At 50.0% G+C, this 27,949-nt stretch overlaps 2 protein-coding genes across 2 annotated transcripts in view; one reads left to right on the forward strand and one right to left on the reverse strand.

The window, feature by feature from the left end:
• The first annotated feature begins 11,965 nt into the window (after positions 1–11,965).
• Positions 11,966–16,485, forward strand: Ccdc92 (coiled-coil domain containing 92). Its single transcript, XM_028766047.1, has 3 exons — positions 11,966–12,108; positions 12,580–12,621; positions 15,192–16,485. The coding sequence occupies exons 1-3, from the start codon at positions 11,979–11,981 to the stop codon at positions 15,947–15,949; spliced, it is 930 nt and encodes a 309-aa protein (XP_028621880.1). The 5' UTR covers positions 11,966–11,978; the 3' UTR covers positions 15,950–16,485.
• Positions 16,486–17,278: 793 nt separating this feature from the next.
• Dnah10 (dynein axonemal heavy chain 10) overlaps positions 17,279–27,949 on the reverse strand; it is a 113,865-nt gene continuing 103,194 nt past the window's right edge. The window contains exons 68-79 of the mRNA XM_028766046.1: positions 27,419–27,573; positions 25,013–25,196; positions 23,933–24,133; positions 23,493–23,702; positions 23,268–23,363; positions 22,492–22,663; positions 21,992–22,123; positions 21,642–21,853; positions 21,380–21,547; positions 19,557–19,737; positions 18,023–18,168; positions 17,279–17,636 (exon numbers count right to left, since the gene is read on the reverse strand). Coding sequence (XP_028621879.1) covers positions 17,490–17,636; positions 18,023–18,168; positions 19,557–19,737; positions 21,380–21,547; positions 21,642–21,853; positions 21,992–22,123; positions 22,492–22,663; positions 23,268–23,363; positions 23,493–23,702; positions 23,933–24,133; positions 25,013–25,196; positions 27,419–27,573 — 2,004 coding nt within the window. The 3' untranslated portion in view covers positions 17,279–17,489. The remainder of the gene's footprint in view (positions 17,637–18,022; positions 18,169–19,556; positions 19,738–21,379; positions 21,548–21,641; positions 21,854–21,991; positions 22,124–22,491; positions 22,664–23,267; positions 23,364–23,492; positions 23,703–23,932; positions 24,134–25,012; positions 25,197–27,418; positions 27,574–27,949) is intronic.

A 27,949-nucleotide genomic window follows, 5' to 3' on the forward strand; every position in this document is an offset into this window, starting at 1 on the left:
GAGAGAGAGAGAGAGAGAGAGAGAGAGAGAGAGAGAGAGAGAGAGAGGTAGCAGAAGGGTCTAGGCAGGGCCACTGTCTTACATGCTCTTGGCCACTGCTGTCCCAGCAGCCACTTGTGTCTAGGAAGTTCTCCGTATGGTAGAAGTGCTGGGTTGATTTCTCTGGGGTCTGGGGCTCCTACCTCCCAGGGAAAACTCTGCCTCAGGTTCCTCAAGGCCTAGTTACTCCAGCAGGCACCTCGTGATAGAGAGCTTGGGCACTGACCTCTTCTGGCTTACACAGTCCAGTTAGAGAGGCATCATCTACCTGCATTCCAGACCTGTTTTCTTGAGGAGACTGTGCATCCAGAGGGACCTGTAACTGGTCTTTTGTTACTTTCTGGGTTCTTCTTTTTCCCACCCTTTATCCCTCTAGTTTCACCCCTATTACTAGATAGGGAAGAAAGGAGGATAGAGGGGAGAGATATAGAGATTCCTGAATCTAATGTCTTTCCTTTTATTTGTTCTTTAAGCGTGACTACTATCAGACCACATCCAACCCCTCTGAACAGTCACCCACCACCAGAGCCCTAGCATTCATATACCTCTATACCCTCTGAAAAGTCCCCAGACTTCCAAACATCACACCGTTGGCAGAAACAGCTGGCAAAACCGCGCCTTTTCTAGAGTATGAGGCAAATCATAGCTGCTGTGTCTGCTACTTCGAAGCAGCCCCATATCCCCATACCTGGGATTAAAATGAAAACACTTTCTTACAATATTTCTGTCTTTTTTAAAGAAACCAAAATTCCAAGATTGTCGCTGCATTTCCCCCTTGTGTTTTAAGCCATGAATTGTACTGTGTGCTGTAGTAAATCAGAGATATTTTCAGTGAAGGAAGTGCTTTTCAGGTCAGTGGCCAAGGTTTTCAAAGGACCTCTCCTGCTCAGGTCTAGTCTTTATCCTGCAGTGGCATGTATTACATCTCCAATGCCAAGTGAAGGTTTTTCAGTCTGTATGTTACTCCTTGGCTGAAACAGTTCATACTGTTGCTGCAAGGACCCTGAGCCAGGCCCCAGCCGTTTTCCCATGCTTAAGAAATTACCTTGAATATCTCTTTTTAATCCACATTCCTGAACCCAGTGGCAGCCTTTGCCTTATTAAATACATACCTCAGGAAGCCTAGGTGTTCTTTCTGTTTAAGACTTAGGAAAATCATTGCCGTTTGAAAGTTTTTCCAGAACTAAATGCTATATTTCTCTAAGTTAAGGCACTAGGCATTTTGAGATTCTGAGGCTTTTGGTTTGGTCACAGTCTCTTTGCAAATGACCATATTTCCCACAATTGAAGCACCAGGCATTTTGATATCAGAGACCTCTAGCTATAGCTTGACCTATAGCGTGGTACACATTAGAACCAATATTGGTCATAGCCCGTATCCATTTGTCCATAGACACTGCTGGTGCTGTTAATGGTCTGATAACTGTTTTACATTTGGTATTCAAATTTTCAGAAGCCAAGGTCTCTATCAACACTTGGCTTGCATCGAGGCCTGATGAGGCTTTGTTCACTGCTGAGACTAATCTTTGTTAAAACAAACAAACAAACAAACAAACAAAAACTCTGAAGGCTTCTCCAGAGCCATGCATAATCTTTACAAATGAGGTGGACTTTTTCCCTTGGGCTCTTCAACTTTGTCTCAAGCTCTGAAAGCCATTAAGTGACGTTATTCTGTAGTAGCGTCATCAAATTGAATCTGTTCTTGTCTATCAGAGTACTGCCCTTCAGCCAGCAACTGCTCTTTTACTATATTCATTCCCCATGCTCTGTTTCGCTGTTCAGTATTTGCAGCAGCTTCTCTCCATCACATTAACCATTGCAGCTGCGGACCAGCCTCTACTCTAGTATAGCTGTCACCGATCCCTTCCAGTCTTGAGGAATAATTCTATTTTGCCTAGCCCAGTTTTTTCGAATTTGTTTCACATAAGGTGAGTGTATCCCATATGAAATCATGGCATTTTTAAAATGCCTAAGATCGCCGGGTGGTGGTGGCACACGCCTTTAATCCCAACACTTGGGAGGCAGAGGCAGGCCGATTTCTGAGTTCAAGACCAGCCTGGTCTACAGAGTGAGTTCCAGGACAGCCAGGGCTACACAGAGAAACCCTGTCTCGAAAAAAAACAAAAGCAAAACAAAACAAACAAACAAAAAAAGAATGCCTTAGATCTATCATTTCTATAGGCTCTTAGATCTATCATTTCTATAGGATACCATCCTATCTCCTTATAACCTTGTTCCATACCATTAGGAGGCATATGCTGTACAACCACTGGGAAAGCTGGTGGTGATCTCATAACAGGCTGCCTCTCCCACTCTGGTGGTTGGTTTGAGATTAAACCTTTCTCTAGAAACAAGCTGTTTCATCAGATTGTCCTACTTTTTCAGCTTTTCTCTGATCCAACTGCCATCCAGCTCAGTTTTTTTTTCCTCTTTCCTTCTCTGAGAAACTCCTGCTCTCTCACTCACTGCGACTGAGCCTTTGTGTTCTCTCTTTCCTGTGCCCTTCACGTTCCAAGATTGTCCATTTTCACCCACAGCCTGTCTAGTTGCCTCACCAACTCTGCAACCCTTTCAGAAAAGAGAGAACAGAGTGACCCCTTTTGTTTCCGATTTCAGGCCTCTCCATTTCCAACCAAAAATTTTCCAAGTGTGTAGCCATTTTTCCAAACTTTTTTTTGAAACAGAATATACTAAAGAGAAAACAGAAACACAGAAAATCAGGTCTGGGAGCAAAGCGGGGGATATCCCAGGAGTAGCAGCCTAATAAAATCTTTTGCTAGCCTCTTAAAAAAATATATCATTCCTTCATTTCTTGCTATTTCCTCTCTGGGATTTGAAATCAGATTTCCCATTTTTATACATAATTTTTGAGGCACCACTTATAGTCACCCTTTCTACTTTGTAGGTTCTTTTCCTCACCTTTTATCTCCCCAGTTTCACCCCCTATCACTAGATAGGACAGAAAGGATAGAGAGGAGAGAGAGAAACAAAGATCCCTGAATCTCATTTCTTTCCTTTTGTTTTTTCTTTGAGCCCGACTAGTAACAAATCACATCTAATCCCCCTGAACAACCACCAACCACCTCCCCAGCCTCCCAGGGGCCTAGCATTTATATACCTTCTGAAAAGAGTCCCAGACTTCCAAATGTTATACAGTCGCAGAACCTATCTATGTGCAGCTGACACACCATGCCACTGCTAGAACAGGATGCAAATTACAGCTGCTGCAAAGCAGCCTCAGATCCCACACCTGAGATTAAAACAAAAACACTTATATTTGTGTGTGTGTTTTTTTAAATAAACCAAAAGTCCAAAATTGTCACTACAAGGACCACCCCTTATCCAAATGTGAGTGCCAAGAGTGGTTTTAAATAGCAGCTCTGAAAGTGTGAGCTAACCAGAATCAGAGGACCATAGGAATACGTCCATAATGCATGCCTCTTATGACCACAGGCTTCCCAGACAGGCTGTATATCAGGTTTCCAGGCCCTAATTACCAGCTTCTGATCACATCTTTACAGCCCTAACATCAGGCTGTGCACTCTTTTGGAAGGAAATGGATGTCAGTGGCTGGAGAATTATTGATGGACTTGTGTTTTATGACGGATAATGTCATCAGGATACAGGAAGGTAGAGCATGTGGCTAGAGGAGGCACCCAGGGGCTCTTGTCATTCTCTGCCTGTCTTGGGGGCACTAAAGTGTGGTTGTTGTAAAACTTGCTTCCAATGAACTCTTGTCTGCTTGGGTGAAGTAATGACAGTTCTAGCCATCCAGGATCCTCTGACATGATGTTAGGGGAACACACTGTCTCCTCCTTAGTGGTGTTTAGTAATGTCTTTCTCAGGAGAGACCACTTTATCATTTCTTCTGACTATAAAGTGATGTTTGGGAATACTGAAATGGAATGAAAAAATATTTACTTTGATTTTATGTGTATGGATGTTTTGATTGCATGAATGTCTGTTTAGCACAAGTGGGCAGTGCCCATGTAGGCCAGCTGAGGGTGTCAGATCCCCCATAATGAGAATTACAGACATTTGTGAGCCACCATGTGGGAGCTGTGAATTGAACCCAGATACTGTGGAAGAGCAACCAATGCTCTTAACTGCTGAGCCATCTCTTCAACCTGAAATTTTTAAGAAATGAAAAATCATCCATAATCCACTATCTAGAAAATAATGCTCTAATACTCTTGTGTACGTCCTTGGACATGTTGTCATGAAGCACAGTTGCCTTTGACTTACACATTCAAAATGTCACATTGCTGATCCAGCGTTGAACACGAGCTCGTCAGCTTAACCCATCACAGGCATATGACGTTAATTTTTCATCTTTCCACAGTGCAGCTGTGCCATGATCCCTGAGCCCTCCTTACCAAGCACTCAGAGTCCTTTGTATGGTGGGTGTTGTGTAAAAGTGAGAGGTTGGTTGGTTTCTTTCTTCTGTTGGCTTTTTGAAACATATCTAAGAAAATGTCTACTGTGTAGGTAGAGTGAGCACCTGTAAGACATCATTACATAAAGTTTTCAGTTTGGTAGACTCCAGAATTAGCTTGTTTATTGCTCTGACACAGTAGCCCAGCCATTCTGCTTGATCTTGTAGCTGAACGTTTCCTTTTGTCCTGTTGGGTTACACAGGGCTGCAGCTCAGACTCATGACACCTGGTTTTTTTTAAAAAAAACAAAAACAAAAACAAAAAAAAACCTGGGCTGGAGGCTGGAGAGATGGCTCAGTAGTTTAGATAGAGCCCGTGTTGCATTTGCATATGACCCAGGTTTGATTCCCAGCACTTTGTGGCAATCCAGTTCCAAGTGATCCAAAGCTGCCTTCTGACTTTTGAGGGTGCCAGGCACACACGTGGTGGACAGCTGAGCAGGCAGACCTACAAGCCCACAGACAGTAGAACTTTTACTTCTTCCCCTGAACCAATCTATAGTACCCTACCAATGGCTAAAAATAGCCTGAGACTAAGTAGCCGGGCTCCACTAGGTCTGCTTTATATCCTGAAGGGAGGCTATTGAGATGTATGTATATAGCCATATATACATAGGTAAAACATATGTGTGAAAAAATTTAAAGAACAAAACTAAAAACCTATTCCAGTTCTTTAGGTAAGGTTAATTTCATGTGTATGAATGTTTTGCCTGCATGTATGTCTGTGAACTATGTGGCTGCCTGGTGCCAGAGAAAGTCAGAAAAGGGTATTGAATCCCATGGGGAGGCAATTGTGAGCCACCATTTGGATGTCAGGAACTGAACCCTGGTCTTCTGCAAGAACAAGTGCTATTTACCCCTGAGCCATTTCTCCAGGCCAGATCACCCTAATTCTTTAAGATGACCTTCTGTCTCTTTAAAAAATTAATTGTGTCTCTGCTTTCAGTATTTAGTGCTATAACTTTGTCCCTCTTTGACAAGATATTTCTGGAATCTTGTCAAATGCTTGCTTTCCTGCAGCCGATGCTCATTTTCTTGCAGCCCTAGCTCTTTGGGGTTTTCAGATGACTTGCTCACTGAATTTCTCAAGTGCCTGTACGGGCAGGAACAGGAGGTTCCCATAGCTTACAGCGGTTCATTCATCTAGGTTACTGTGAATTCAGAGTTGTGTCTGTGTTATCTTCATAAATGATAAAGTTGCATTTTAAAAATTGGGGGGTACACACGTGTCATTGTGCCACATGTGCATACATACTACAGCATGCATGTGAAGGTCAAAGGACAACTTGCAGGAGTCAGTTCTTTCTTTTCACCGTACCAGTTTTAGGGATGGAACTCAGGTTGTCAGACTTAGCAGTAGACACTTTTTAACTGCTGAGCCATCTCAACAGCCTCCCTTCAGGATATAAAGCAGACCTAGGGGAGCATGGCTACTTAGCTAGCCTCAGACTATTTTTAGCCATTGGTAGAGTACTATAGATTGGTTCAGAGGAAGAAGTAGGTCTGCCTGCTCAGCTGTCCATCTTTATTGGCTTCCTTAGATTAGCCCCTCTCCAATGGAGATGGAGTGTGAAGGCTGCTAAGAAGTATGTCTCTGTACTTTTATGTTTTCTTTGGAAGCAACTAGAATTTCCTAGCTCATTCTTATGTGTTCACGAAATATTCTGTGCAAGCAAGTAAACAGCTCAGAAGTAAATTTGTAGAACCGTGAACCAGTATTTACATAGCAGTAGGTCATAGACTTTCATCAACCATTTAGTGTATGCCAGGCACCAAAGCCAGTGCACTTAGTACTGAGGAGGCTGTGGCAAAGATCAGGTCCTAGCTGTATGTCCTCACTTCCACCCTAGACTCAGTCCCACCCCTCTCAAATTTGTCCCCCTTGTCCTTTTTGATCTCACTGTGTTCCGCAGATCTTTTTTGGGTCTGAAGTTCTTCATGTGGAGACAGTTTGCTGGCCAACTAGTTGGAGACTTTCTCCCTGGTGTCATCTGAGCCCACACATCCACCTAGAAATCCCTGTTGTACCTTCCTTCCTGACCATTCTTTTCCCTGATGGGCATACATAAGCTTCGGAGCTCCAGAACAGTACAGAAAGTTCCTACAAAAAGCTCTGGTGGTTCTTAAGCCATAACACTGAGATGCTGTGTAGTACCCATTAAGATAGGTCCTACTGAAAAGTAGGGGAGACAATATATCCACCCTTCCTGGAGAGAGAACCCACTGTGAATGAGCCATAACTAATTAATGAGTAGAGTCAAGAATAGCTCGGCTCTAACCAGTCCTCAGTCACCACTAGGCACCGTTCTCACATTCTGAGTTCTCACGTTCTGAAATCGCTACCCCCTTGGCTTTGTGAACCAGGCTGAGAAACACTCCCACCCCAAGATACTCATTTCTCTTCGTCTGCTAAAAATGTAGCTGCTTTAAAATATCTCCCAGGCTGTTGAGACTTTATGGGATGAGGTCATGTTCAGATCAATGCTGCCACAGTGCTTTTTGATTAATGTGTGGCAACTTAGGAGCAGCCTTTCTACTCATCCCCATGGCAGAGCAGGATAAAATGATCTGAAATACATACGTAAAAAATGCATGAGTTCTTTGGAGAAGGAAGAAAGAGGGCAGAAGCGGGGTTGCCCAGAGTGGTCCAGACAGCGGGGTTACAGGGTGTGCAAAGGCCCCTGTGTTACAGGGTGTGGCAGAAGAGAGGCAGAGGATATTGTGATGATCAGGAGAGCATACTGGGAACCTGAGGGGATAAGGCTGGGGAAGGGGCAGCCTGGCCAGAGTATCAGATGCTTGGCATGAAAATGGAGACCAGTTGAGTGTGTGCACGGAAGGAGTGCTGTCTAAGGATCCATTTTGGAAAGGGGAATATCTGGACCTGGCTGTGGGTCCTACCACCCCCGTAAACATAACCAGATGGTGTCTGGCAGCTTATGGCTGAGCAGAGCACTACTTTTGACCCAGGACACCTTGTGCTGAGTCAGTCCCCAGGGCCGCTGTCAGCCTGGCTGTGGGACAAAGAGGATGAGTCCAAATCAGGCTCTTAGCCCATCCAGGGTACGAGGACACATACTCAGGGTGAGATTCCTGATAGCTTTTCTGAAACAGCCTTGCTTTGCAAAGGTGCTGGTGGGGCCTAGAAAGCTGGGTCGTGATTGTCCGCTCCGGCTAGACATTGTATCTGCCCTCCAGAACTGCCGTCCATCCACCCTCCTGGAGCTCAGGTGTTATCAGGTTTGCTTCGTCTGTGTGCACGTGATGTCACTGCTTCAGAGGTTGGATGTATATACAGCATTTGCCTTCCTGTGTAAATGTACATCTGCCCAGCCCTGAAGGTTATTGTTGCAAACCCTGAGGCTGAGGATAACTGCCAGGTTCAGGTACATTTCTTGGCTTATTGTTTTGGTGAGCACATCCCTTTGTCCTGCAAAGAGGGCTGTCAGAGCAGATGACAGAGTGTTGGTGCTGAAGTGCTCCTAAGGAAGAGCTTAGTGCCCTCACCAGCACCTGGGAGTCAGGATAAGACAGGCTGTTGATGCTGGTCAGGGTCCTCAGCTACCAAGGTCTTCATCAGTACCATCATCCCCAGGAATGGTGGCGAAGTTCCCTGTGAGCTACCTCAGCTGGGTCTCTCTGACCCTCTGAACCACAATGACTTTCCCTGATGTGTTTGCTGAATGCAGAGGGGACAGGGTGAACTAATGATGTTCTGTGGTGCACTAACCGCAGCAAGTGTCTGAATGCCTCACCCCTCCAGTCAGTCAGGGTAACCTTGTTAAGGGACACCCATTCCCACTGCCGCAGCTGTCTAGAGAGAAAGACCACAGGTCTGTGTGCAATCACTGGGATTGGGCCAGGCCCTGGTAATGACAAGTAGCTTGGAACCCTACCTGCAACTGGTGCCCAGCCCCTGCTGCCTGTCCTTGAGCAAAGAACTGAAATTACTGATAACTCTCAGCAAGGCGCAGAAACATTTGGATCACCCTGGGGCAAAGGCCACAGTTGAGAGCTGTGATCAGGGTGGTACCTTTACCACACAGAAGGGCAGTATCTATCAACAGGATGCTCAGAGGAGGTAGCCTGGGACCCATTAGTCATCTGCAGAAAACCCAAGATGACTCAGTCCATTACACCAACCAATTCTAGACCCAGCAGTGTACTCTTCCCCTTATGTCCGACTCCTCAAGTTGCTTGGGGACAAGCTCCATGTCCTGCACAGCATCTCTAATAATGGCCTGGTATAAGTAGCTCAGGAGAACAGTATTATCATTGTCTTAAGCTATGCAGCCCTTTCCCCCAGGGATCCAGTAGCACTGTCCAGCTGGTGAAAATGTCACTTAGCCATCTAGATACAGTTCAGCCCCATGTGCGCATGCTCTGTAGGGTTATAAGTCCTGTGTTTGCTCTCCCACAGGGCATGGCCGCTTGGGGAGGTGGGACACAGGAGTTGACTGTGTTGCTGTCACAGGATGGGTGTTGGGCCGTAGGGAAGGCTCAGGACACCGCTCTGGGAGTGGGGAAGTGCAGTCTGAGGTGCAGGACCGCCAGAGCTGGCTCAGGGGTCCCCAGGCTTGCAAGGGCTTGCAATGAGGCTGAAACTGTGGGGTTCTCAGGCTCTTGGACACCCAGGCGCCACTGGAAGTCTTGGAAGATCTGAGAACAGAATCTGGGCCCATGAGCTGGATCTGGGCTGGGGTGGGGGGGGTGCGGGGGAGGAAGGGGGGATCAGGCTGGTCCTTTGGGGAGAGTCCTTGGCTTGAGCTGGTGGTGGTGTGACTGGGAGTGCAGAGAGGCCTTCTCCAGGAGCTTAGACGGCAGCTCTATAGGCTAAGTTCTTCTCTGTGGCTCCCCACAGTGGGTCCCAATGATGAGAGACAATCCATGGTTTTAAGGCATTTATTGTCATGGTGGAAAGCAGATGTGTAAAACCATACCCCACTTCTCAGGGTGGGCTTGAGGTTAAATACCTTTTGCAGAGAGGATGTCTGGGAAGGAAAGCTTATTGGCTAAGCCCTCCAGGCCTTTAGGTACCTCATTAAAATGGAGACCTGTCTTAAGCCTACGTGACCACAGGTCATGTCCTCTATGTGTGGAGGGGCTTTTGGTGTTGCCCTTACATGACTGATGACCACAAATCTATGGGATGCTATGCCTAGTGACAGGGGCCTGGTGCCCAGGAACAGGCAAAGCACCTACCGTTCCTTCAGGGGCTTCTAGCCTTTGCTCAGCCAGGCTACCCTTCATGGTCCCACACTGCCACATAGACCTGTCTGTACAGGTGGATCTCCTCTTTGTGCCTCTTAAGAGAATCCCAGAGGAGGGACATAAGAGGACATAGACAGTCTACCATGACTACCATGGGGCGTCTCCTGTTGTCAGAGTACAGCCATATGCTCAAGACCCTGCAAGCCTCCCAGGTGGTGGTGCATTGCACTCCTTGTATACCTGGCTTTGCTCTAGGGTAAGAACTGCAACAGGAAGACCACAGGGAATTCCTGAGTCCAGAGTTAGGTTCAAACACTGAGTCCAAGGCAGTCCAAATGGGAGCACTTCCTTAAACTGTACTTAAGTGAATTTCAAATAAAACTTATCTACCACACAGGGGTTAGGACAGGGTGGCCACAGAGGGGCCCAGTATAGATCATAAAAGCAATATAGATCTGGCTCCCTGTGTAGATATTGGAGCTGCACACGATGTCTTAAAGTTTAGCCTATTATAGTACATAGTTTCTCTGGGCATGGTGACATGTGAATTATAGACTGGAGGAGGAAGCCCCTGCCAGCATGGGCCTTGGTGCTTGTAGGTCACCATTGGTGTTTACCATGGTCTCGTAGGTGCAGGCTACCTCGTGGGCTGGGCTTAGGTTGAGGCAGGAACAGGCTGTGCAAGGATAAAGGTAAGAGACACATGCTCATAAACCCATTTCTGACAGTTCTCTAGGACAGTGTCTAGGAGTGGGAGGCATACGGCCTTATCTGAGGTTAGGCTTGAAAAGCAGCAGAGCTTAGGTGGAGACCTCAGGGATCCTGGGAAGGCAGCTAGAGCGGGGTGCAGAAGGCTGACTGCCATTAGAAGACACGGATAGGCTGTGAGGGAAGCTGCACTACAGCTGCACTGGGGCTCCAGAGAGGCCAGGGAGAGTGGTAGGAGCAGACTCAGGCTGGGCAGAACAATGGGACCCTAACCCTCCCCCCCCCCAAACCTCCCCAGCTACTGTGAAAGAAGAGGAAGGGAAAGAAGAAGCAATCTACCCATGTGAAAGGAAGATGGCACAGGCCAGACAGGACATTAAGAATGGCCTTGAGACTTTGCAGGTTAAGGCATCTTGTCAGGACTCTTGCCTCCCAAACACCATGGGAGGTCCCAGACTTCATGTTAGTCAGGTTGAGCAAGAATAGCTTGAGTGAAAGAAATAGTAGCCAGGCTGCCATGTGAAGGAGAGTGCAGGCCCAGGGGCTGCTCTTCACATGTCACCCTCACTTTGCATTGGATGAGTGGCTCCTCTGTTATGGCCAGGGCCCCCTTCCAAGGCCATGCACATGGCATATAGTATTGGGGTCTTAAGAGTTGCAGGCTTACTTTGCCTGCAGCTGGTTGCTGAGGGTGACTTAGCTAGTGGCTTCTGTAGGTACAGCTCACCAGCTTCTGCCCCCCACCCCCCGACCAAATATTCCTGCCAGTCTTTGTCTTGACCTTTCTCCCTAACTCAGATGTCCTGTTTCTGTCACCTGTTTCTGCTAGGATGTCTACTTAGCCCCTCAGTTATTTTCTGTTTCCGTCTGTGTGTTTCTCAGCTCTCCTGCAGGCAGAGCTGGGTAGAGCCCAGCTGCCTCAGCTGATGGTACGAGTGAAGTCCCAATGGGAACAGTTCTTAGTGCTGAACACTCCTCCTGAAGTGATAGCAGCGGCTGTGCTGTCGCCCCACAAACACACACTGAGCAGTTGGCATGGACACGCTGGCAGCCCTTGAGCACTGGGACTTCTGCAAGGAGGGCTCTCCAACATGGCCTCTGGGAAAGGCGCTGGGAGCTGTAGAGACTGGTCAGCATTCTGTCCTAAGTGTTTCTCAGTGCTGTGCCAGGTGTCTTGACTTCACATTACTTGTTAGAGTTGCGGGTAGGGCCAGTCACATAAGTCAGGACACATGGGAAGGTAGCACCTAGAATTGAGGGTCGTGAATTTGAAGAAACCCTGCCCTATACCTACTGACTCTTCCATCCACCTCGGACCTGCTTCCTTTCCAAGAACGAGAAGCGCCTGGTGTCCTGTGTTGGGTGCCACTCCTGCCCTCAGCTGGTTCTCACATAGATCTGACATGTGAGAGATGAGTTACGGGCCTGCACCTCAGCAATCAGAAGAGCTTCCTGGGGCCCCAGGACCTCACCTGCTCCCCACACATTTCTGTGATATGTACCCGAAGCCCCACCTCCTCTCAACCCTCGTGCTCTAAACAGTGACCAGAGTTTTATGTTTCCTACAGGTCACCTGGATGTCAGCATGGCAGCCACAAACCTGGAGAACCAGCTGCACAGTGCGCAGAAGAACCTGCTCTTCCTCCAGCGGGAGCATGCCAGCACACTCAAGGGGCTCCACGCTGAGATCCGGCGGCTGCAGCAGCACTGCACAGGTGGGTAGAGCCTGATGCCTGCTGAGGCAGAACCACTGTGAGGATGTGGAGTTGGGTCAGCTGCTGCACCAGGCCACTCCCCAGGCTGACATGTCCACATGATTAATCCTTTGTGGCCCCCACACCCGCGAGTGACAACACTCCACACAGTGTCGGGGAAGCACTGAGCACACAGCTGCCAGCCTTGCCCTAGATCAGCAGGTGCCTGCGGTACTCGGCCACAGTGCAGTCTGCAGTTCGTGAGGCAGCTGCTCACTGACTTTGTACTGTTGGGGTACAGTCAGGGAAGATAAGGCACACATCCTCCCCCAAGCCTTGATAGGAACCTTGACCTCTAGTGTTTCTTACATTGATCCCTGGAGCTGCCACCCCTGCTTCTACAGGGTAACTCACTCACTGGGATTTGGTGCTTGTTTTTAGACCTGACGGGAAGTGCACCTGGATAATCAATGTGTCCTGTTTCCTTTGTAGATCTAACATATGAGCTGACACTCAAAAGTTTCGAACTGACAGGTAAGAACTCCTCCCCAGATGTGGTCGCATCTTGTTTTCTTCGTAATCTATTCCCTCTGGTCACATGCTTGGGGTCCTTTCTGCAATGACACTGGTTGCCCTGAGCAAAGACAAGGGAGTTTAGAGCCCAAAGTCACCATAGGCTGGAGTGGTGCATGGCTTTTTCACTTCCCATTGCCTAGAATGTCTATTATGTTTTTCCAGAATTTTCTAACTTTTCTACCGTGAATGTATATCCTTCCATGATCTAGAAATAAACTTCAAAGTGACTCGAGCCAGAAAGGAAAAAATTGAGAACGAGGCAGAAAGCCCTACATGGCTTTTGGGCCAAGTCTGTGCTAAACTCTGGAGCCATGTGCTCCATTATAGGGAGGGCAGTGGCCCTCATTCATGGCCCAGAGCGTATCTGGACTGCAGCCTAGATACACTTCCCTAGTGAGACCCATCAGGGGGCCAAAACAATGGCAGCCAGAAAAATGACAGAGACAAGGTCTTCCAGGAGCTCTGAGCCTGTGAAAAAGCCATGTTCCTTAACACAGGGCTGGCTTTGAGGATGGAGACCATGTGTCTGGGGGAGACCTTTCCCTAACTAAGTGTGTGCCCTGTGAGAGTCCAGTCCTTGTCGATGTCTCAGTGTCACTGAGCAATTGTTACTCTGGCCCATCCCCTGGGCACACCTGTCATGGTTTGTCTGGGTGAGTGCAGAGGGCCCTTGGAGCAGGAGCCTGTCCGCAAAAGTCTCTAAGGTCAATACCATCCCCACCCACCCTCTCCTCATGCTTGTGTATACACACGCACACACACACACACACACACACACACCCCAGAGGAGCTGCCCATACCATAGGAACCAGAGCCGCACACCACCTGCTTTTGCCATGACTAGCCTACACCAGTTCTCAAGCCCCCTCAGCACCCTTTTAGGACACACTCAGTAGCAAATGGCTTTTGTCAAAGGTGTATCAGGTGCTGTCTCAGCAGAGGGAGCTGTTTGGAAAACCTCTGGGTGGGTTTTATGGGGCCATGTACACTTCCCTGGAGTGAAGCTGTCACTCAGTTCAGTGCACATTAGACACCAGCTCGGAAGGCAGGTTAGAAAGAATTCCGAGTCTCTCCCCTGAAGGCCGTGATGCCTGCAGTCAGGAGAGGCCTGGGGTCTACACACCTGAGTACCCAGTGACACACACAGGCTCAAGCAGTCCTGCTCCATAATGGAACATGAGAAGTTTCTAGAGATATGTGTAGAGGACCAGGGGTACCAGAGCCTCCCAAGTAGTACCTGCCAGATCCGGGCCAAGTCTGCAGGAGGTTTGCTAGGCCATTTTCAGGGCAGGACAGTGTTTGCCCAAGCCTCGTAGGGACGGGAGGTTGAAAGAGCACCTACCTTACTGAGGAGCCCCGGATTGCATGTGCTCTGATAATGTCTGGTATGGCTCTGAACAGTGACTGTCAAGGACTGTGTCCTTCACCAGCACCAAGCAGTCTGCTTTACTGTCTCAGGGCCACCCTCCCTCTTAGTACTCCCTGAGGACACAGAGTGTCTGTGTCTGGGATGCAGTCAAAGGTCTGAGATTGTAGACCTGCCGTGCTTGTAGGTAGTGCTGACTGCTGCGAGGGGTTCCACATTCTACTTCAGAAGCGAGTATATTACTGCAGGGGTTGGTTTTGTTTTTGTTTTGATGTTTTGTTTTTGTTAAAACCACAAGACTCATATATAATACTCAGATATAATACTGCATCATTTCTAGTGCTACCATTTGCTGATTCAGTCTCTCTCTATACACACACACACACACACACACAGAGGTCTCTGTTCACCTGCAGTGAGCCTGCACTGTACACTTGTCCTTGAGTGTCTGAGGCTGCCGGCTTATGTCGGAGGGGAATGCCAAGACACAGCAGGCTTGGGAACCACAAGATTCGAGAGGTACGGTATGCTCCCAGCACCCACAGGGCTATCTGCAGATTTTGGGTGCACAGATCTGGAGTTAAATCAACTCTAGTGATCACAACCCAGAAAAAACAAGGAGGATCAGGGTTCTTGTGGGTGCAGAAGGCGTGAACAGATGGACTGTCAGACTGGCAGGTTGTTAGGCCAAGGGAGGAAGAGGGAAGCAGGCCTGAGAGAGGTGGTAGTACAGTGAGACGTGGGGCCAGACAGGTCAGAGAGGAAAGTAGGCTGCCAGCGAGGAAGCATAGAGGGAAAGTTGTAGTTTGGGGCAACTGGGAGAAGAAAAGTGGCAGAAGAGCAGGGTCTAGGCCTGAGGGACATGTCTGATGCCCTTCACTTGTAGAGCTGGCACTCCAGAGACGCTGACTCCAGCTGACGCTCAAGCTGTTTTAACTTCAGCACCTTCAGATTCTGGAGACGTTCTTTTACGCAGTAAGCCAGGGAACCAGGAGCTGGGAGGGGCCTCAGAGACCCCCTGATCCGCCTTTAGTGGGAGCAGGGCCTGCAGGCCATCCTGCACCCCGCCTACCATAGGGCTTCTCGTCAGGGCCCTCCACACAGGCCGTGAGCATCTCCGTCCTGCACTAGACTCTGACCTGGCCCCTGATTGTTCCTGCAGGGGACGGCTCTTCCAGGACGACGGAGCTCAAGAGGCGCTGTGAAGAGCTGGAAGCCCAGCTGAAGGCCAAAGAGGAGGAAAACCGCAAGCTGCTGCAAGAGCTGGAGCAGAAGAATGCCGCCATCGCTGTGCTGGAGAACACGGTCCGGGAGAGAGAGAAGAAGTACCTGGAGGAGCTGAAAGTGAAGAGCCACAAGCTGAGCATGCTGTCGGGCGAGCTGGAGCAGCGCGCCAGCACCGTGGCCTACCTCACCTCACAGCTACATGCAGCCAAGAAGAAGTTGCTGAGCTCCAGTGGCACCTCAGATGCCAGCCCGGCGGGCAGCCCTGCACTGGCCAGCTACAAGCCCACACCACCCAAGGACAAGCTGCCCGAGACGCCCCGACGCCGCATGAAGAAGAGTCTGTCAGCCCCGCTGCACCCCGAGTTTGAGGAGGTCTACAGGTTTGGAGCCGAGAGCCGCAAACTCCTCCTCCGGGAGCCTGTGGATGCCATGCCCGACCCCACCCCATTCCTGCTGGCCCGGGAGTCTGCTGAGGTCCAGCTCAAGGAACGGCCTCTTGTCATCCCCCCCATTGTCTCCGACCGTGGCGCCAGTGGGCAGCATAGTCCAGCCCGAGACAAGCCACACAAGACGCATGTTGGGGTGGCTCACCGCATCCATCACGGCCAGCCTGAGGGAGAGACGAGGGCCGTGGACCAGGTGAACACAGGGAAGGTGGTGCGAAAGCACTCAGGGACAGACCGAACTGTGTGAAGCCTGCGGCCTGCCACCGCAGTCATCCACGCACTGTGAGCGCCACAGGGAACCTTGCCCGCGTCTTCCTCGCCTACCCATGCCAAATGTCTCCTCCTGTCGAAGCCTGGCTCCTGGCTCCATAGTGACACAATGCTACAATGGTGTCCCTGCTGAAGATATTTACTGGCACTGTGGCCAACGTCTGCATGCCGATAGCTTGCTTCCAGCCCCACGCCACGAGATCTCAGCGCACTCCTAGATGCGGCCATGGCTGAGTCACTATGCCACACAGAATCAGAATCGCCTGAAGTCAAAGCAAAATAAGGAGCTCTCCCTCCCCAGATCCAGGGCAGCCTGTGAGAGCAGAGCACGGCCTCTGCTCCCTCCTGGAGACTCCTGCCTTGCATAGTCCCTTTACCACGCAGCTGTGTCTCATGATCTTAGCAAGATGACCTCAACCCTGATGTCTCCCCAACCTGATTGTGTGTTCATAATTTTTTTGTTAGTTTCATCCAAATGTTCAGGATCCAACAAATGTTATTTTCTAAACCCGCCCTCCTTTTCCTCTGCGTCTTTTTGAAGCACCGGGGGACTCTGGAGGAGGAGGTGGGGAGGACTAAGCAGGTGAGGGGGGACTGTAGAGGAGGTGGGGAGGACTAAGCAGGTGAGGGGGGACTGTGGAGGAAGAGGAGGCGGGGAGGACTAAGCAGGTGGGGAGGACTAAGCAGGTGAGGGGGGACTGTGGAGGAGGAGATAGGGAGGAAGGACTAAGCAGGTGAGGCGGGAGCATTTGCTGCCAGAGCTGTCGCTCAGATGGTTGCGGCTCCTGCCCAGGCTCCGCACTGCCTCCCTGTCTCCAGCTGGCCAGTCTCACAGTGAAAGAGTGAGTGGCCATTTGTCCTGAAGCCACACACAGGCCCTGGCAGAGAAGAGGTTTGGAGCTCGGGAAGGAACAGAACGCTTGAGCCTTCTGTGCTCTTGCCAGAAAGGGGGCATGTGCTGGAGCAGACGGAGGTGGAACCCCACACCAGGGCCTTAGCAGGAAGGACGAGAGAATGCACTTGCCTTAAAACTTGCTCTGGCGTGTGCTCTGTCCAGAGTTCTCTAGAAGAGAAGCTTGAGAAACTGCGGCCAATTGCAGCCCCCATGTGGTGGCTTACAATTAGCTGTGACTCCAGGGACCACCTTACACGTGGTGCACCTATATTCAGGCAGGCTCTCACATACACAGAAATAAAATCTTAAAAATAAAAACTAGATGTGGTGGTTCAGGTTTGTGACCCCGGTGCTAGGGAAGTAGAGAATGAAACCTGGTCTCTTACAAAAGCGAAAAACAAAACACACAAACCCACTGCAAAATTAGGTTCATTTAATGGAAAAATACATTCATTTAGTTGGCTGATTTCAAATGCAAGGAAAAGCAGCATCAAACACCTTTCACCACCACCCCTCCTGGCCCCTAGGGAAACCCCATCCCCACCCCCAAAATCCAGTCTCCCATTCTTAGGAAGCACCAGCACCTCTGTGGCCTGCCCTCTGAGTCCTCCACACGCTGGGGCTAATCTGAGTTCAGGGTGAGGCACACCCCCTGGAGCACCCAGTGTGAGATGTGTTTGGCTGTAAAGAGGTCAGCTTCGAACACTAAGCCAACTCCCATGGCATTTCTCCTCATGGAGGTGGTGTAGACAGGGGTCCGGAAGGTGTTCTGCAAGGGAGAGGCTGGTGACAGACCCTCGGGATTGGAGGCTCATGACCAGAGGGGGCTTAGCCTGAGCACTCTTTATATGCAGCAGCTGTGGCCTTGCATGTGAGTACTATGGAAGGCTGGAGAAGTCCACAGACAGCTCATCAAAGATGGACCCTGGCCAGGCAAAGTAGAAGGCACCTGCTGTCCACACTGAATGAAGCCACTTTCTAACCCAATTAGTGTGTCCAAAACCTCCTAGTTTGCCTGGGTCTCTGCCACAGGCTCTGAGCTTGGACTTGACCCCTGTGGATGGTAGATACCCACATGCATGTACACCAGTTTCCCCTGAACTGGCCCCATAGCTTAACCATGCCTCCAAGAGTTCCCCAGCTTAAAACTGTCACCTGTAGCTTCAGGCGGTGACCTTCGATGGGGATGATCTTCAGGATGGGCAGGTCCACAACCAGCACCTTGGGCTTGCTCTTGACAAGACATCCCCTGTCTATGTCCCAGTCAGCACCTTCCAGGTAGAGCCCAGAAACAAAGCACCCTGGGTGTGACAAGAGAGAATGCATCTGTGTCCTGCTGTGTGGCTGCTCCTCTCTGGTGTGCACAGAGGACGAGTGCAAAGACCACTGAACCCCAGAACCCTGCCCTGCTTCCCAAGTAAAAGAATAGACAGGAGACAAAAGGCTCCAAGGAAGTGGGGTCCACAAGGGCACCTCTTGTCCTGGACTCTGGCTTCAGGGCACACAGCTCAGAGCAAGCATACAGCGTCCTCTGAGCCAAAGAGGAATGTGAGCTCTGCCGTGCAGAAACCCCTATGCCAAGAGCACCAACACTTCCCCGTGGTCTAGTGGTTAGGATCGAGCGCTCTCACCAAAGGTAAAAGCTATCCACCTGCCCCCAACCAGAATGGTGGCTGGATGCTCCCCAGTAGGACCTGAGGCTCCCTGAGACTTGCTCATTAATCCACTCTCCTTACACAGCCATTAAAGGAGCTTCTGTTCTTTGCGCTCCTGTGGGCTCTCGCCAGGGAAACTGAGTTTTCTGCTAGAATGTGCATAGTCACGGTGCTCCTGGAGGGGCTGCAGTCAGCACGTTCTAACAGCCATGTCTCGTGGGCAGAGGATAGGGATGACTCCAGTCCAACACAAAGCTTAAAGCAGACCTTCTTAAAACAGTGAGTTTTTTTTCATGATTCTTTTTCCAATTATTCGCTTTCCATCCTGATCAAAAGTCCCCCCTCCCTCCTCTCCTCCTACTCCTACCTTTACAAATCCTTCCCTCCATTACCCAGTCTCCCTGGGAGAGCCAGAGAGGTCATTAACCTGGGCCCGTGGGAGTTCACAGAGACTGAACCACTCACCAAAGAGTATACAGGGGCTGGACCTAGGCTCCCCACACATTGGTAACAGATGTACAGTTTGGTGTCTGCAGCTGTCTCTGACTTTTACCTATCGTTGGATCCCTTTCCTCTAACGACTGCCTGGTTGGGCTTCAGGAGAGGATGTGCTTAAACAGATTGTGCAGTTCTCAGATGGGAACTTTGTAACTGATAGTGTCCTGTCACAATGTCAAAGGGTTGGGCATGTCTGACAGGCTCCAGGCCAGCTAGCCTATGTGCTCTCTGCCTCTCTGGCTCCCACACTCCTACCCCTTGGGGATCACAGGGAAGCCATTCAGAGATCTCTTTGAAAACTCACTTGACCCAGGAAGCCAACTAGCTGGGTGAACCTAGTCAGGCCTCCCTGCCATCCACCCACCCCATGACTGCTAGTCTCCCATGAGAAACTCTTGCTCTCAGAGACACCACAGAAATCACTGTAGGCAACAGCCCTGCTTGAGCAAGGCCTAATCCACATGGCACTTTGATTTGGGCATGATTCTGGGATGGAAGCTCCAAACGGAGAGCAAGATGCGCAGCATTTACTATACCTTGCCCTGCACGTTCATTTACTTCATCAGCGTCCTGGAACTTGGTCACTTGTGTAAACAAGGTGGACCGGTCCAGCGGCCAGCCATTCCTCCGGCATGTGGCCTGTACCAGAGCTGTGAGATAGGACTCTGGGATGTGCAGCCCTGAGAGCCACATCACACTGGGCTCGCTCTCTGTGACCTGGAAAGTAAGCGAGGTGTGGGGGGTTGGGCTGCGACACCAGGTTCAAAGCTGATAAAATACCTGATTTCTCACAGTGACAACTGTTGGTATTAGATCAGTTTGCTTCCTCCTGGGAAAACAGCCGACCACCAAACGCCAGGTGGACCAACAATTTAGGGAGATACCAAGGTCATTATAAAGTATTTGCCACACAAATGTGGGGAGCTGAATTTGCTCCTCAGAACCCACACTGAAAACATTCAGGTGTGGTTGCATAGCCTTGGAACCCCAGGGCTAAGGCAGCAGAGACAGATCTTTGGTGTGCCCTGACCAGCCAGCAAAATCAGTGAGCCCCGTGTCCTAATGAGAAACTCAGTCTCAACAGTCACGACTCATGAGGAATGACACTCAGGGTTCATGTATGGACTCTATACACATCTGCACACACCTGTAAAGGTACCAGGTCAAACCTCCTACCATTTTCACAAGTAGAGAGTTACAAAGCCCAGAAGCCTCCAAAGAAAAGACTTGACTGCACACAAACTTAAAGCCCTTCTATCAAAACACACACACACACACACACACACACACACACACACCATCATCATCATATCCAAATGGTTCCTGGCAGGGAAGAGTCTGTACATCACCAAAGGTTAGTGGGGAGATGGTTAAAGAGACACACAAGTCTGAGGACCTGGGTTTGGTGATCCCTAGAAACTATGTAATGCTGCGTGTGCTGGCAACCATCTGTAAAAATAGCGCCCCCTACAGTGAGATGGGAGACAGACAGGAGGATGGCCAGAAGCCTGCAGTGTGCATCAATGAACAGGGAACCCTGACTCAATTAAGGCAGAATGCAAGGACCAATTCTCAAAAGTCGTCTTCTGACCTCCATATATGAAACACACACACACACTCACACACACACACACACTCACACACACACTACATTTTTTTAAAAAAATCAATATAAAAAGATGGAATCTTTTCCAAAAGGAAACAGACACAAATGATGGTTCACAGAAAATACAAAATGTCTTTAAGCATATGAAACATCTTCCACCTTCATGAAAGAAATGCAGGGCAAACCAGTTAGATGTTCCATTAGCAAGCAAAGGCCCCAAACTCAGAGACCACAAAGATTTGAGGAAGAGAACAAGCATGATCCCCGAGTAATATGGCTTCGACTTTCCAGAGTACTCACAGACAAGACTAGCTCACACCTGTAATCGCAACACTTGGGAGACTGAGGCAGGATTGTTACCAGTTCAAGGCCAGCCTGGGCTACAGCGTTAGAGGCTATCTCACAATTAATTAAATCAAACGCACGTATGTTCTAGCCATCCACACAGACTGCATTCATGGATGGTGATCACTGCACCCTTTGTAGCACACAGATACATAGTCACCTGAATGGCCACCCGCAGGAGGAAGGAGAAAGACCTTAAAAAGAATGAGCTAGAACAAATGCCAAGACATACTCGGAAGAAATCACCACAGGAGCATAGCAAGTCAGACTCCCAAAGCCATACCGGCACAGACGTAGCCACTGAGGCTATTCCTAGTACACCCAGTACCCATTCACAGGGGTCAGCACTGGGAAAACGGGTGCAGGTAGGTGTCCAGAGACAGATCCCACAGGGGCCCCAGCACTCACCCACAGTGTGTACTGGCTGAACCGCCGCAGGAAGTAGATCATCCAGTTACCCAGAGTCTTCAGGGTGTCGGGGGCAAGCTTCCTCCAGATGTGAGGGATGTGCCCGAGGAAGAGCGACCGGGCTACGTCGTCTAACTCACTGCTCATGCCGACTTCCCCAGCCAAGGCCTGTTGGCAGGATGGAGAGTCCTCAGCAGGACTATGGAGGGCCAGGGGCTCCCCTCTCCATGAGGTAGCGCCATGCCCACGGGCTCATGCTCACCCTCTGGAGCTCAGCCAGAGACTTGGTCATGCGAATGACAAGCTTGTTAAAGCGCCCCAGCTCCTGCAGCAGTACCACCGAGGTGGGTGTGATGTTCAAGCCCAGGTGCTTCCGAACCTGATCCAGGTCGAAGATCTTAGGCATCTTGTTCTCAATGTCCTTGGCCACCTGGCCAATGTAGTCATCACGGCTGACGCCGCTGCTGGATTCCCCTGGAAGGATGACATTTTAAGGGACTTTGAGACTGGCTGTCTAGAAGATGGGACTTTGGGAGCTTCTTCATTCTTGGAGAAGCCACCAGTAGCACCCCCTGCCCCCAGTCAAGCTCCCGAGCTCCCTGGCAGCTATACCCGTCTGCGGCTGCAGCTCCAGAAGATGACCCCACATGTCTCGAGCTGCCTGTGTGTAATAGCCGATCTCGGCGTTGGAATGGAGACCAAACACTTCTGGCGTGTTGGCGAGTGGGAGGGCCTCAATGGCTTCTAGAATTACAGAGAAAGAGAAGAGTGCATGTGTTCCTGCTACTTACCAGCCCCCAGTCCTCTACCCAGTCCCCAGAAACAAAGTAATTCCACTATTGATGTGTTTTAAAATAAAGGTCCCACTCTACCTTGCCTGACCCCATATACTGTGTCTGTCATGCATAGGGCTCAGTGACCTTCCCAGGGCTGCCTGCCCTTCCAGGTGAGGTTCCAGCTAAGGAACAGCTCTGGCGTGAGGCAGAGCCCAAAGGACAGCCTCACTTGACTGGGCCACAAGTCCCATCATCAGGAGAGGATGGCTAATAGCCAAAGCAGATAAAAAAATCTGTAATCTTTCAAAGACCTTCCTTCACCCTGGGACAGCTCACCAACAAATTTATCCTTCACGTCACCCACGGGGATCTTATAGTCAACGTCCTTGTTCCGGAAGAAGTGGAACGGTTGAAAAGTATCGAAAATGAAGTCTCCCAGGTACTCATCCATGTACGTGGTCAGGATGCGCCGGTCAAAGCTGTCGATGGCTCGGCCTCCGTACATGACCTGAGGTCAGAGTGGGTGAGAGCCAGCTGGACCCACAACCTTACATGAACTTACAGCTCCAGCCCCCACCACTGCCCAACTCCAACCTGTCCTCTCAAAGAACCTTCTGGGCCAGAGAGACAAGCAGTGGATTTATCTATAGAATCAGGCTGTGGTCTGAGACTCCCTGAGAACTGAGCCAAAGCACGAAGCAGCCCAAAGGAGGCCTCAAATGGATCAGACACGGACAAGAACCAAGACACCAGGTGTCAGTCCTTATACATTACAGAACTTCCCAAATCTAGATGCTTTCCCATGAGTTCTGCAAGAGTCATGGTACCCATCCCCCCAAAAGACCGCAAGGCTCCCTGGATGTGCCCAGTGCACTGGCAAGCTGGGGACTGCCCAGAGAAGATTAGCAGGGCTCCTGGGACCCTAGATTCACACAAGCGAACTCCCTGGGAATAGAATTTGTCTAAGAACAGTGAGGACGCAAACGTATTTTTCAGAGATCTTAGGGTGGTAAGGGGCGGCGGGGGCAGGAGCAAGGACTGTCCCAAGAGCTCAGAGGATGGGTGTCTCGACCCCAGATCCCAGCCCTCATGAGGCACTCAGGCACCATTACCTCTCCAATAAGGTACTTGAGGCTGCCCCAGGGGATGCGAGGGTCACGCTGCTGGAAAGCTTTTGTTAGGTACGTGTTTAGGATTTCCATGCAGACCTTAGAGAAGAGGGACAGCTATGGTTAACAGCCATTCACAGCCCAAAGCTTGTTGGTGGTGAACTCAGAAGGAAGGTACAGAAGGCAGCCAGTTCGGGGTACACTGGCTGCACAAGCCGCCATGCTCACCTGGAAGTCAGACTCATTGAAATCGTAGTACACGTTCCAACCGATCTTGCCAAACTTCCTCCTCTCCTGTACCACAGCGTGGAAGAAGGCCAACACATAGACCAGGGGCTTGAAGGCGCTGTGTGGACACTGCTCCAGCATGTCATGGGAGATCTTGAAGTAGGTTGCCCGCATGTTCAGTTTCAGCCCGTTAGGTGGTTCCGTGACCACCTGCAGAAGGGCAGAAAATAGTCTGCATGAGGGTATCCTTGGCTGCCTCCTGCTCCCACAGAATGTCTCTAGCTGGGACAGGAGACCTAGACAACAGACATACCCAAGTCCCACAGGCACTTAAGGAGAATGGGATGGGCACATAGAGTATCCCCTTCACCCTAGGGCTCTCAACAGCAGTGACCAGGAGCAGGGTTGTCGCCTATCTGTGTCGATGCCCCAAGGCAGACCTTTAAGGACTTCTGCAGGATCCCAATGGGGAAGCCCTTGGTGGGGTCCGTGGTGAGCCACAGGCGGAAGTCAGGATGCGGCTTGGTGATCCTCTCCAGGGACTTCTCTAGGTCCTTCAGCCACTTGACCAGGAGGTGGCAGTTCTGTAACATCAGCCACTGTCCACGAGCTACTGCGGTCTCCAGCAGCTGCAGCGCCACCTGCAGGAGGAGGGTGGTGTGGTATTGGGGGGTGGGGGCGGACTAGTATTCTGAAGCCAGGCCCACTCCATGCTTCAAGGCAGCCAGAGGGTCCAGGGATCCCAGGACCAAGGTGGCCGGAATTAAGGTGGAAGCCATCTTGAGACAACCTTACTACCACTTGTGACCTCAGGGCCAGTCATGGCATGGACAATGAGCCTCATGCCTCCCCAGCCTCCATGCCTCGAGACCTTTAATTTCCTCAGACCCGAGCAGGCCTGCCTGCAAGAGTCCTGCCCCACCCTCCAAGAAGCAGAACAGGCCCATAGAATTCAGACTCAAAGGACCCTCAGTTCAGAGGTCGTCCACACTCCCATCCTGGGTGCAGAGACAGCAGCTTCTCCCTCAGCGCTTTCTCAGTCACCAGAGGCTTTAACTAAGGTCTGTGTGGTGTGTACGTGGAAATGGCTTCCTCCAGTTCTGAGGTTGGAAAGAAAGAATTCTGACTGGGGTGCCCTGCCCTGTGCTCTGGTGGAAGAGTTTGCCAGAGCTTCACAGACACTTCACAACAAAGTCAGGGCTGGCAGTCGGCTCCCTCTGACCCTCAGTTTTCCCGAGTGCTGTGCCCTGTCACATGAATTGGCAGATGGCACAGAATGGCCTCCAAAGCACCACCCTAAAAATTCCCATGTTTGGCCTCACTAATGGGTTCCTGAGCCACACACCAGGCGCTTAAGACCATTGACCTTCGTGAGGCCATTGTGATAGAGAGTTCGGTGGTCACAGGGGGCAGGGAGAACACAATCAAGCTATCATCAGGGTCACACTGTTTGATCTAAGCTGTCGCCCCACCCAGGAAGCTCTCTCCTGGACACAGCTCACGTCGAACCCACAGGCTACCTTTTCTTGACCTTGACCCATTGCAAGAAACTTGAGGCGAGTGCCCCCGAAGCCACTCCGCTCAGCCAGCTTCATGAGGTCACTGGCAGGGTCAGAGCCAGGGCTCAAGATAAACACGATGGGCGAATTGGGGGTGCTCTGCTCAAAAATGGCTTCGAAACTGATCATCGGGGGCTGCACATACCTGGTGGAAGGAAGAACGTGAGACCATCTGTGGAACGGCTCCGGGCCCCTCCCTCCCCTCACCCTACCCCTCAGCCCATATCCAGAACCTTCTGACTATGGCTTGCACGTAGCCCTTCAGATATTTGTCCTGGCTTTTTGTGAATCCTGTTACACACAGAAATCTGATGATGCCCTCTCCCCTGTGGCAGGGACCTCTCTGGCTCCCTCTAACCTCATGTTATCCCCACATAATACTAGTTTCAGCAGGTTGGTATTGAGCTGGATGCTTTGACCTACCCTCTGTGCACAGGTTTCAGGCCCTTACCCAGAAATCACACATCAACAGTTCTATGGGCATGCCCCACGCTGCCTCTTTCTTTAGGGCTTTTAGTAAGTTAAACTCTAACTTAGATTCAGTTTGTCCCCTAGACATACATGTGCTAAACATGTGAACCCCAACCTGATGGTATCCCGAGGCGGTAGGTTTGCCTCCTGGAAGCAGGTCACCAAGTTACCACCCTTGGAAGGGATTAATGAACTTCTCATCGGTCTGGGGTCCTTATCACGCAATCAGGTAATTATAAAGGAAGGCTCCTCAGATGAGTGGCCTCTTCTGCATGAAGCTCTGTCTCTTTCTACCAGCCTGTGATCCAGCCAGCCCGTGGCCGCCAGAATCATAACCCAACTAAAACCTCTTTTCTTTCTGCATCACCCAGCATCGGGTATTTGGTTGTAGTGATACAGAGCAGACTAAGACAGCATAAAGAGGAGGAGATTTCACATTTAAATGGATCAGAATTTCTGTGTAGCGCACCGCCTACTGCCAAAAGAACCTTCCATACTCATATAGAAATAAATCATCAGGATTCGGTTAAATACTAGCAGAGTAATCAGAGTAATCATTTAGCAGAGTAATCGCAGTAGGTCCCTTAGCACTCCACACAGACAGGTCTGTCTATCCACAGGTTCCGGCAGGGAGGTGGGAACAAAGCCTCACCCCTACCCAAGGAGCTACTGGCAATGGATAACCACTGGAAGGAAAAGAATCAGTTTTCTCCCAAGGCCACAGTGGAAGGCCACACGACCAAGATGACATGGGAGGCACAAATGGAACTCAGTGGGTCTTTAAAAAAAAAAAAAGACAACACAAAGAGGTATGGGAGTGGAGGGGCAGATATCGGAGGAACGGGAAGAGAGGTTCCATATGTAATTAGGTACAATGCATATGGTTGAATGTTTTATACCTAATTATCAAGGACTAATAAAAATTAAGAAAACGTTCCACGTGTAATGATCTATTTGAAAGGAATTTATGTCTAGAGTCTATTGTAATTTTTTTTTCCAAATTTGAATTTCGAGTTTCTTCCAAAGAGATAAGAGGACCAGGTTGCTCAGGGACCCCATTGCCACCATCAGCTGGCAGTAGTTCAGGGCAGCTGCCCCAGGGACAGGACCTGAAGTCTTCAGTTGCCACCATGGCCCTCCCGGCCCCTGTTCCTCATCTCCCACACAGCCTGCTGACCATAGAGAAGTGAAGGCACATGTGAGTTTAGGATATGCGTTCTGTTTGGTTCAGTGCGAGAGCCACGCCATCCCAGATGGCAGGCACCAGGTACGCTGAGTTATTGAGCCCTTGGCCTCTGGCTGCTCCCTACTGAGCTGTGTTGTGAGTACAAATCCATCGAAAGCTTTGAAGACTGAACACAAGGCTGTAAAATAGCTTATAACATTTTTATGCTACTTACAAGAACTGGCAATGTTTTTAATACCCTTTAAAATGAATGTGCCACTTAAAATTAAGGGCCCAGTTGGTAAAGTCTTTGCCTCACGCACATGAGGACCCGAGTTCAATCCCCAACACCCACATAAAAAGCTGGGTATGCACATTTGGAATCCCAGTGCTGAGGAGGCAGAGACAGCCTGGGCTAATCCTTGGTCCTAATGTGAGACCTTGTATTAAGAAACATAGTGGATGGCTCCTGAGGAATGACACCCAAGGTTGAGCTCTGGCCTCAAAGCATATATCATACATACAACGTGTGCCCACACACATGTACCTGTACTCTCACACATGCACAAATTCATAATTTAAAATATTAGAAAACTTTTAAGGTTCCCTTTCTGCCCGAATTTGGCCCTCCATGTTTGTTTAGGGTATTGCATCTTTACACAGGAGGTCAGACCAGGTTTCCTTAGATCAGGCTAGCCCTGAGCCTGTAAGTGTGGGGGAGGGGCACTCACTTTTCTCCCATGGTGAGGGTCACATAGTCAGTCACAGCCCGGTACACCCGGTCTACTCGGAAGCAGCGTAAAATCAGCAGTTTCTGGAAAGCGGTGATGTTGTTATCGTAGCCCAGGGGGAACGGAAACTGCTCTAGTGAATCCTGGTCGTACCACTGCGAGAAGCAAAGAGGACTGACTGTGGCAACAGCTCAGAAGTGACACCAGCTACCATTTGCATGTGAAGGTGCCAAGTGCCACCAAAGAGAGAGGAAGATCTGAACTTTTGACCTAGGTGTCATTGTGGACACCAAAAAACCACAAGCTGAAAAAAACCAGAAGAGCTGAGTAGCGACCACTGTGGAGTTCAGAGGACATGGTATCCAGGAGGTGCCTAGTAAGTAGTTCTAAGGATGGATGGACAGGGGGATGTGTGATGGATGGACAGATGAACAGTTGTATGGATGGTTGTGTAAATGGATGGATGGATAGACAGATGAACAGATGGATGGATGGACAGATGGATGGATGGATGGATGGGTGGATGGATGG

The sequence above is a fragment of the Grammomys surdaster genome, unplaced genomic scaffold (genome assembly GCF_004785775.1).
Source record: "Grammomys surdaster isolate TR1022 unplaced genomic scaffold, NIH_TR_1.0 166, whole genome shotgun sequence".
Classification (NCBI taxonomy): domain Eukaryota; kingdom Metazoa; phylum Chordata; class Mammalia; order Rodentia; family Muridae; genus Grammomys; species Grammomys surdaster.

Excerpts from the sequence above, each read along its gene's own strand:
- Ccdc92 (XM_028766047.1), top strand. The coding sequence starts at position 11,979 with ATGGCAGCCACAAACCTGGAGAACCAGCTGCACAGTGCGCAGAAGAAC. Across the intron at positions 12,109-12,579 it reads GCTGCAGCAGCACTGCACAG|ATCTAACATATGAGCTGACA; the intron begins GTGGGTAGAGCC and ends TTTCCTTTGTAG. Across the intron at positions 12,622-15,191 it reads CAAAAGTTTCGAACTGACAG|GGGACGGCTCTTCCAGGACG; the intron begins GTAAGAACTCCT and ends TTGTTCCTGCAG.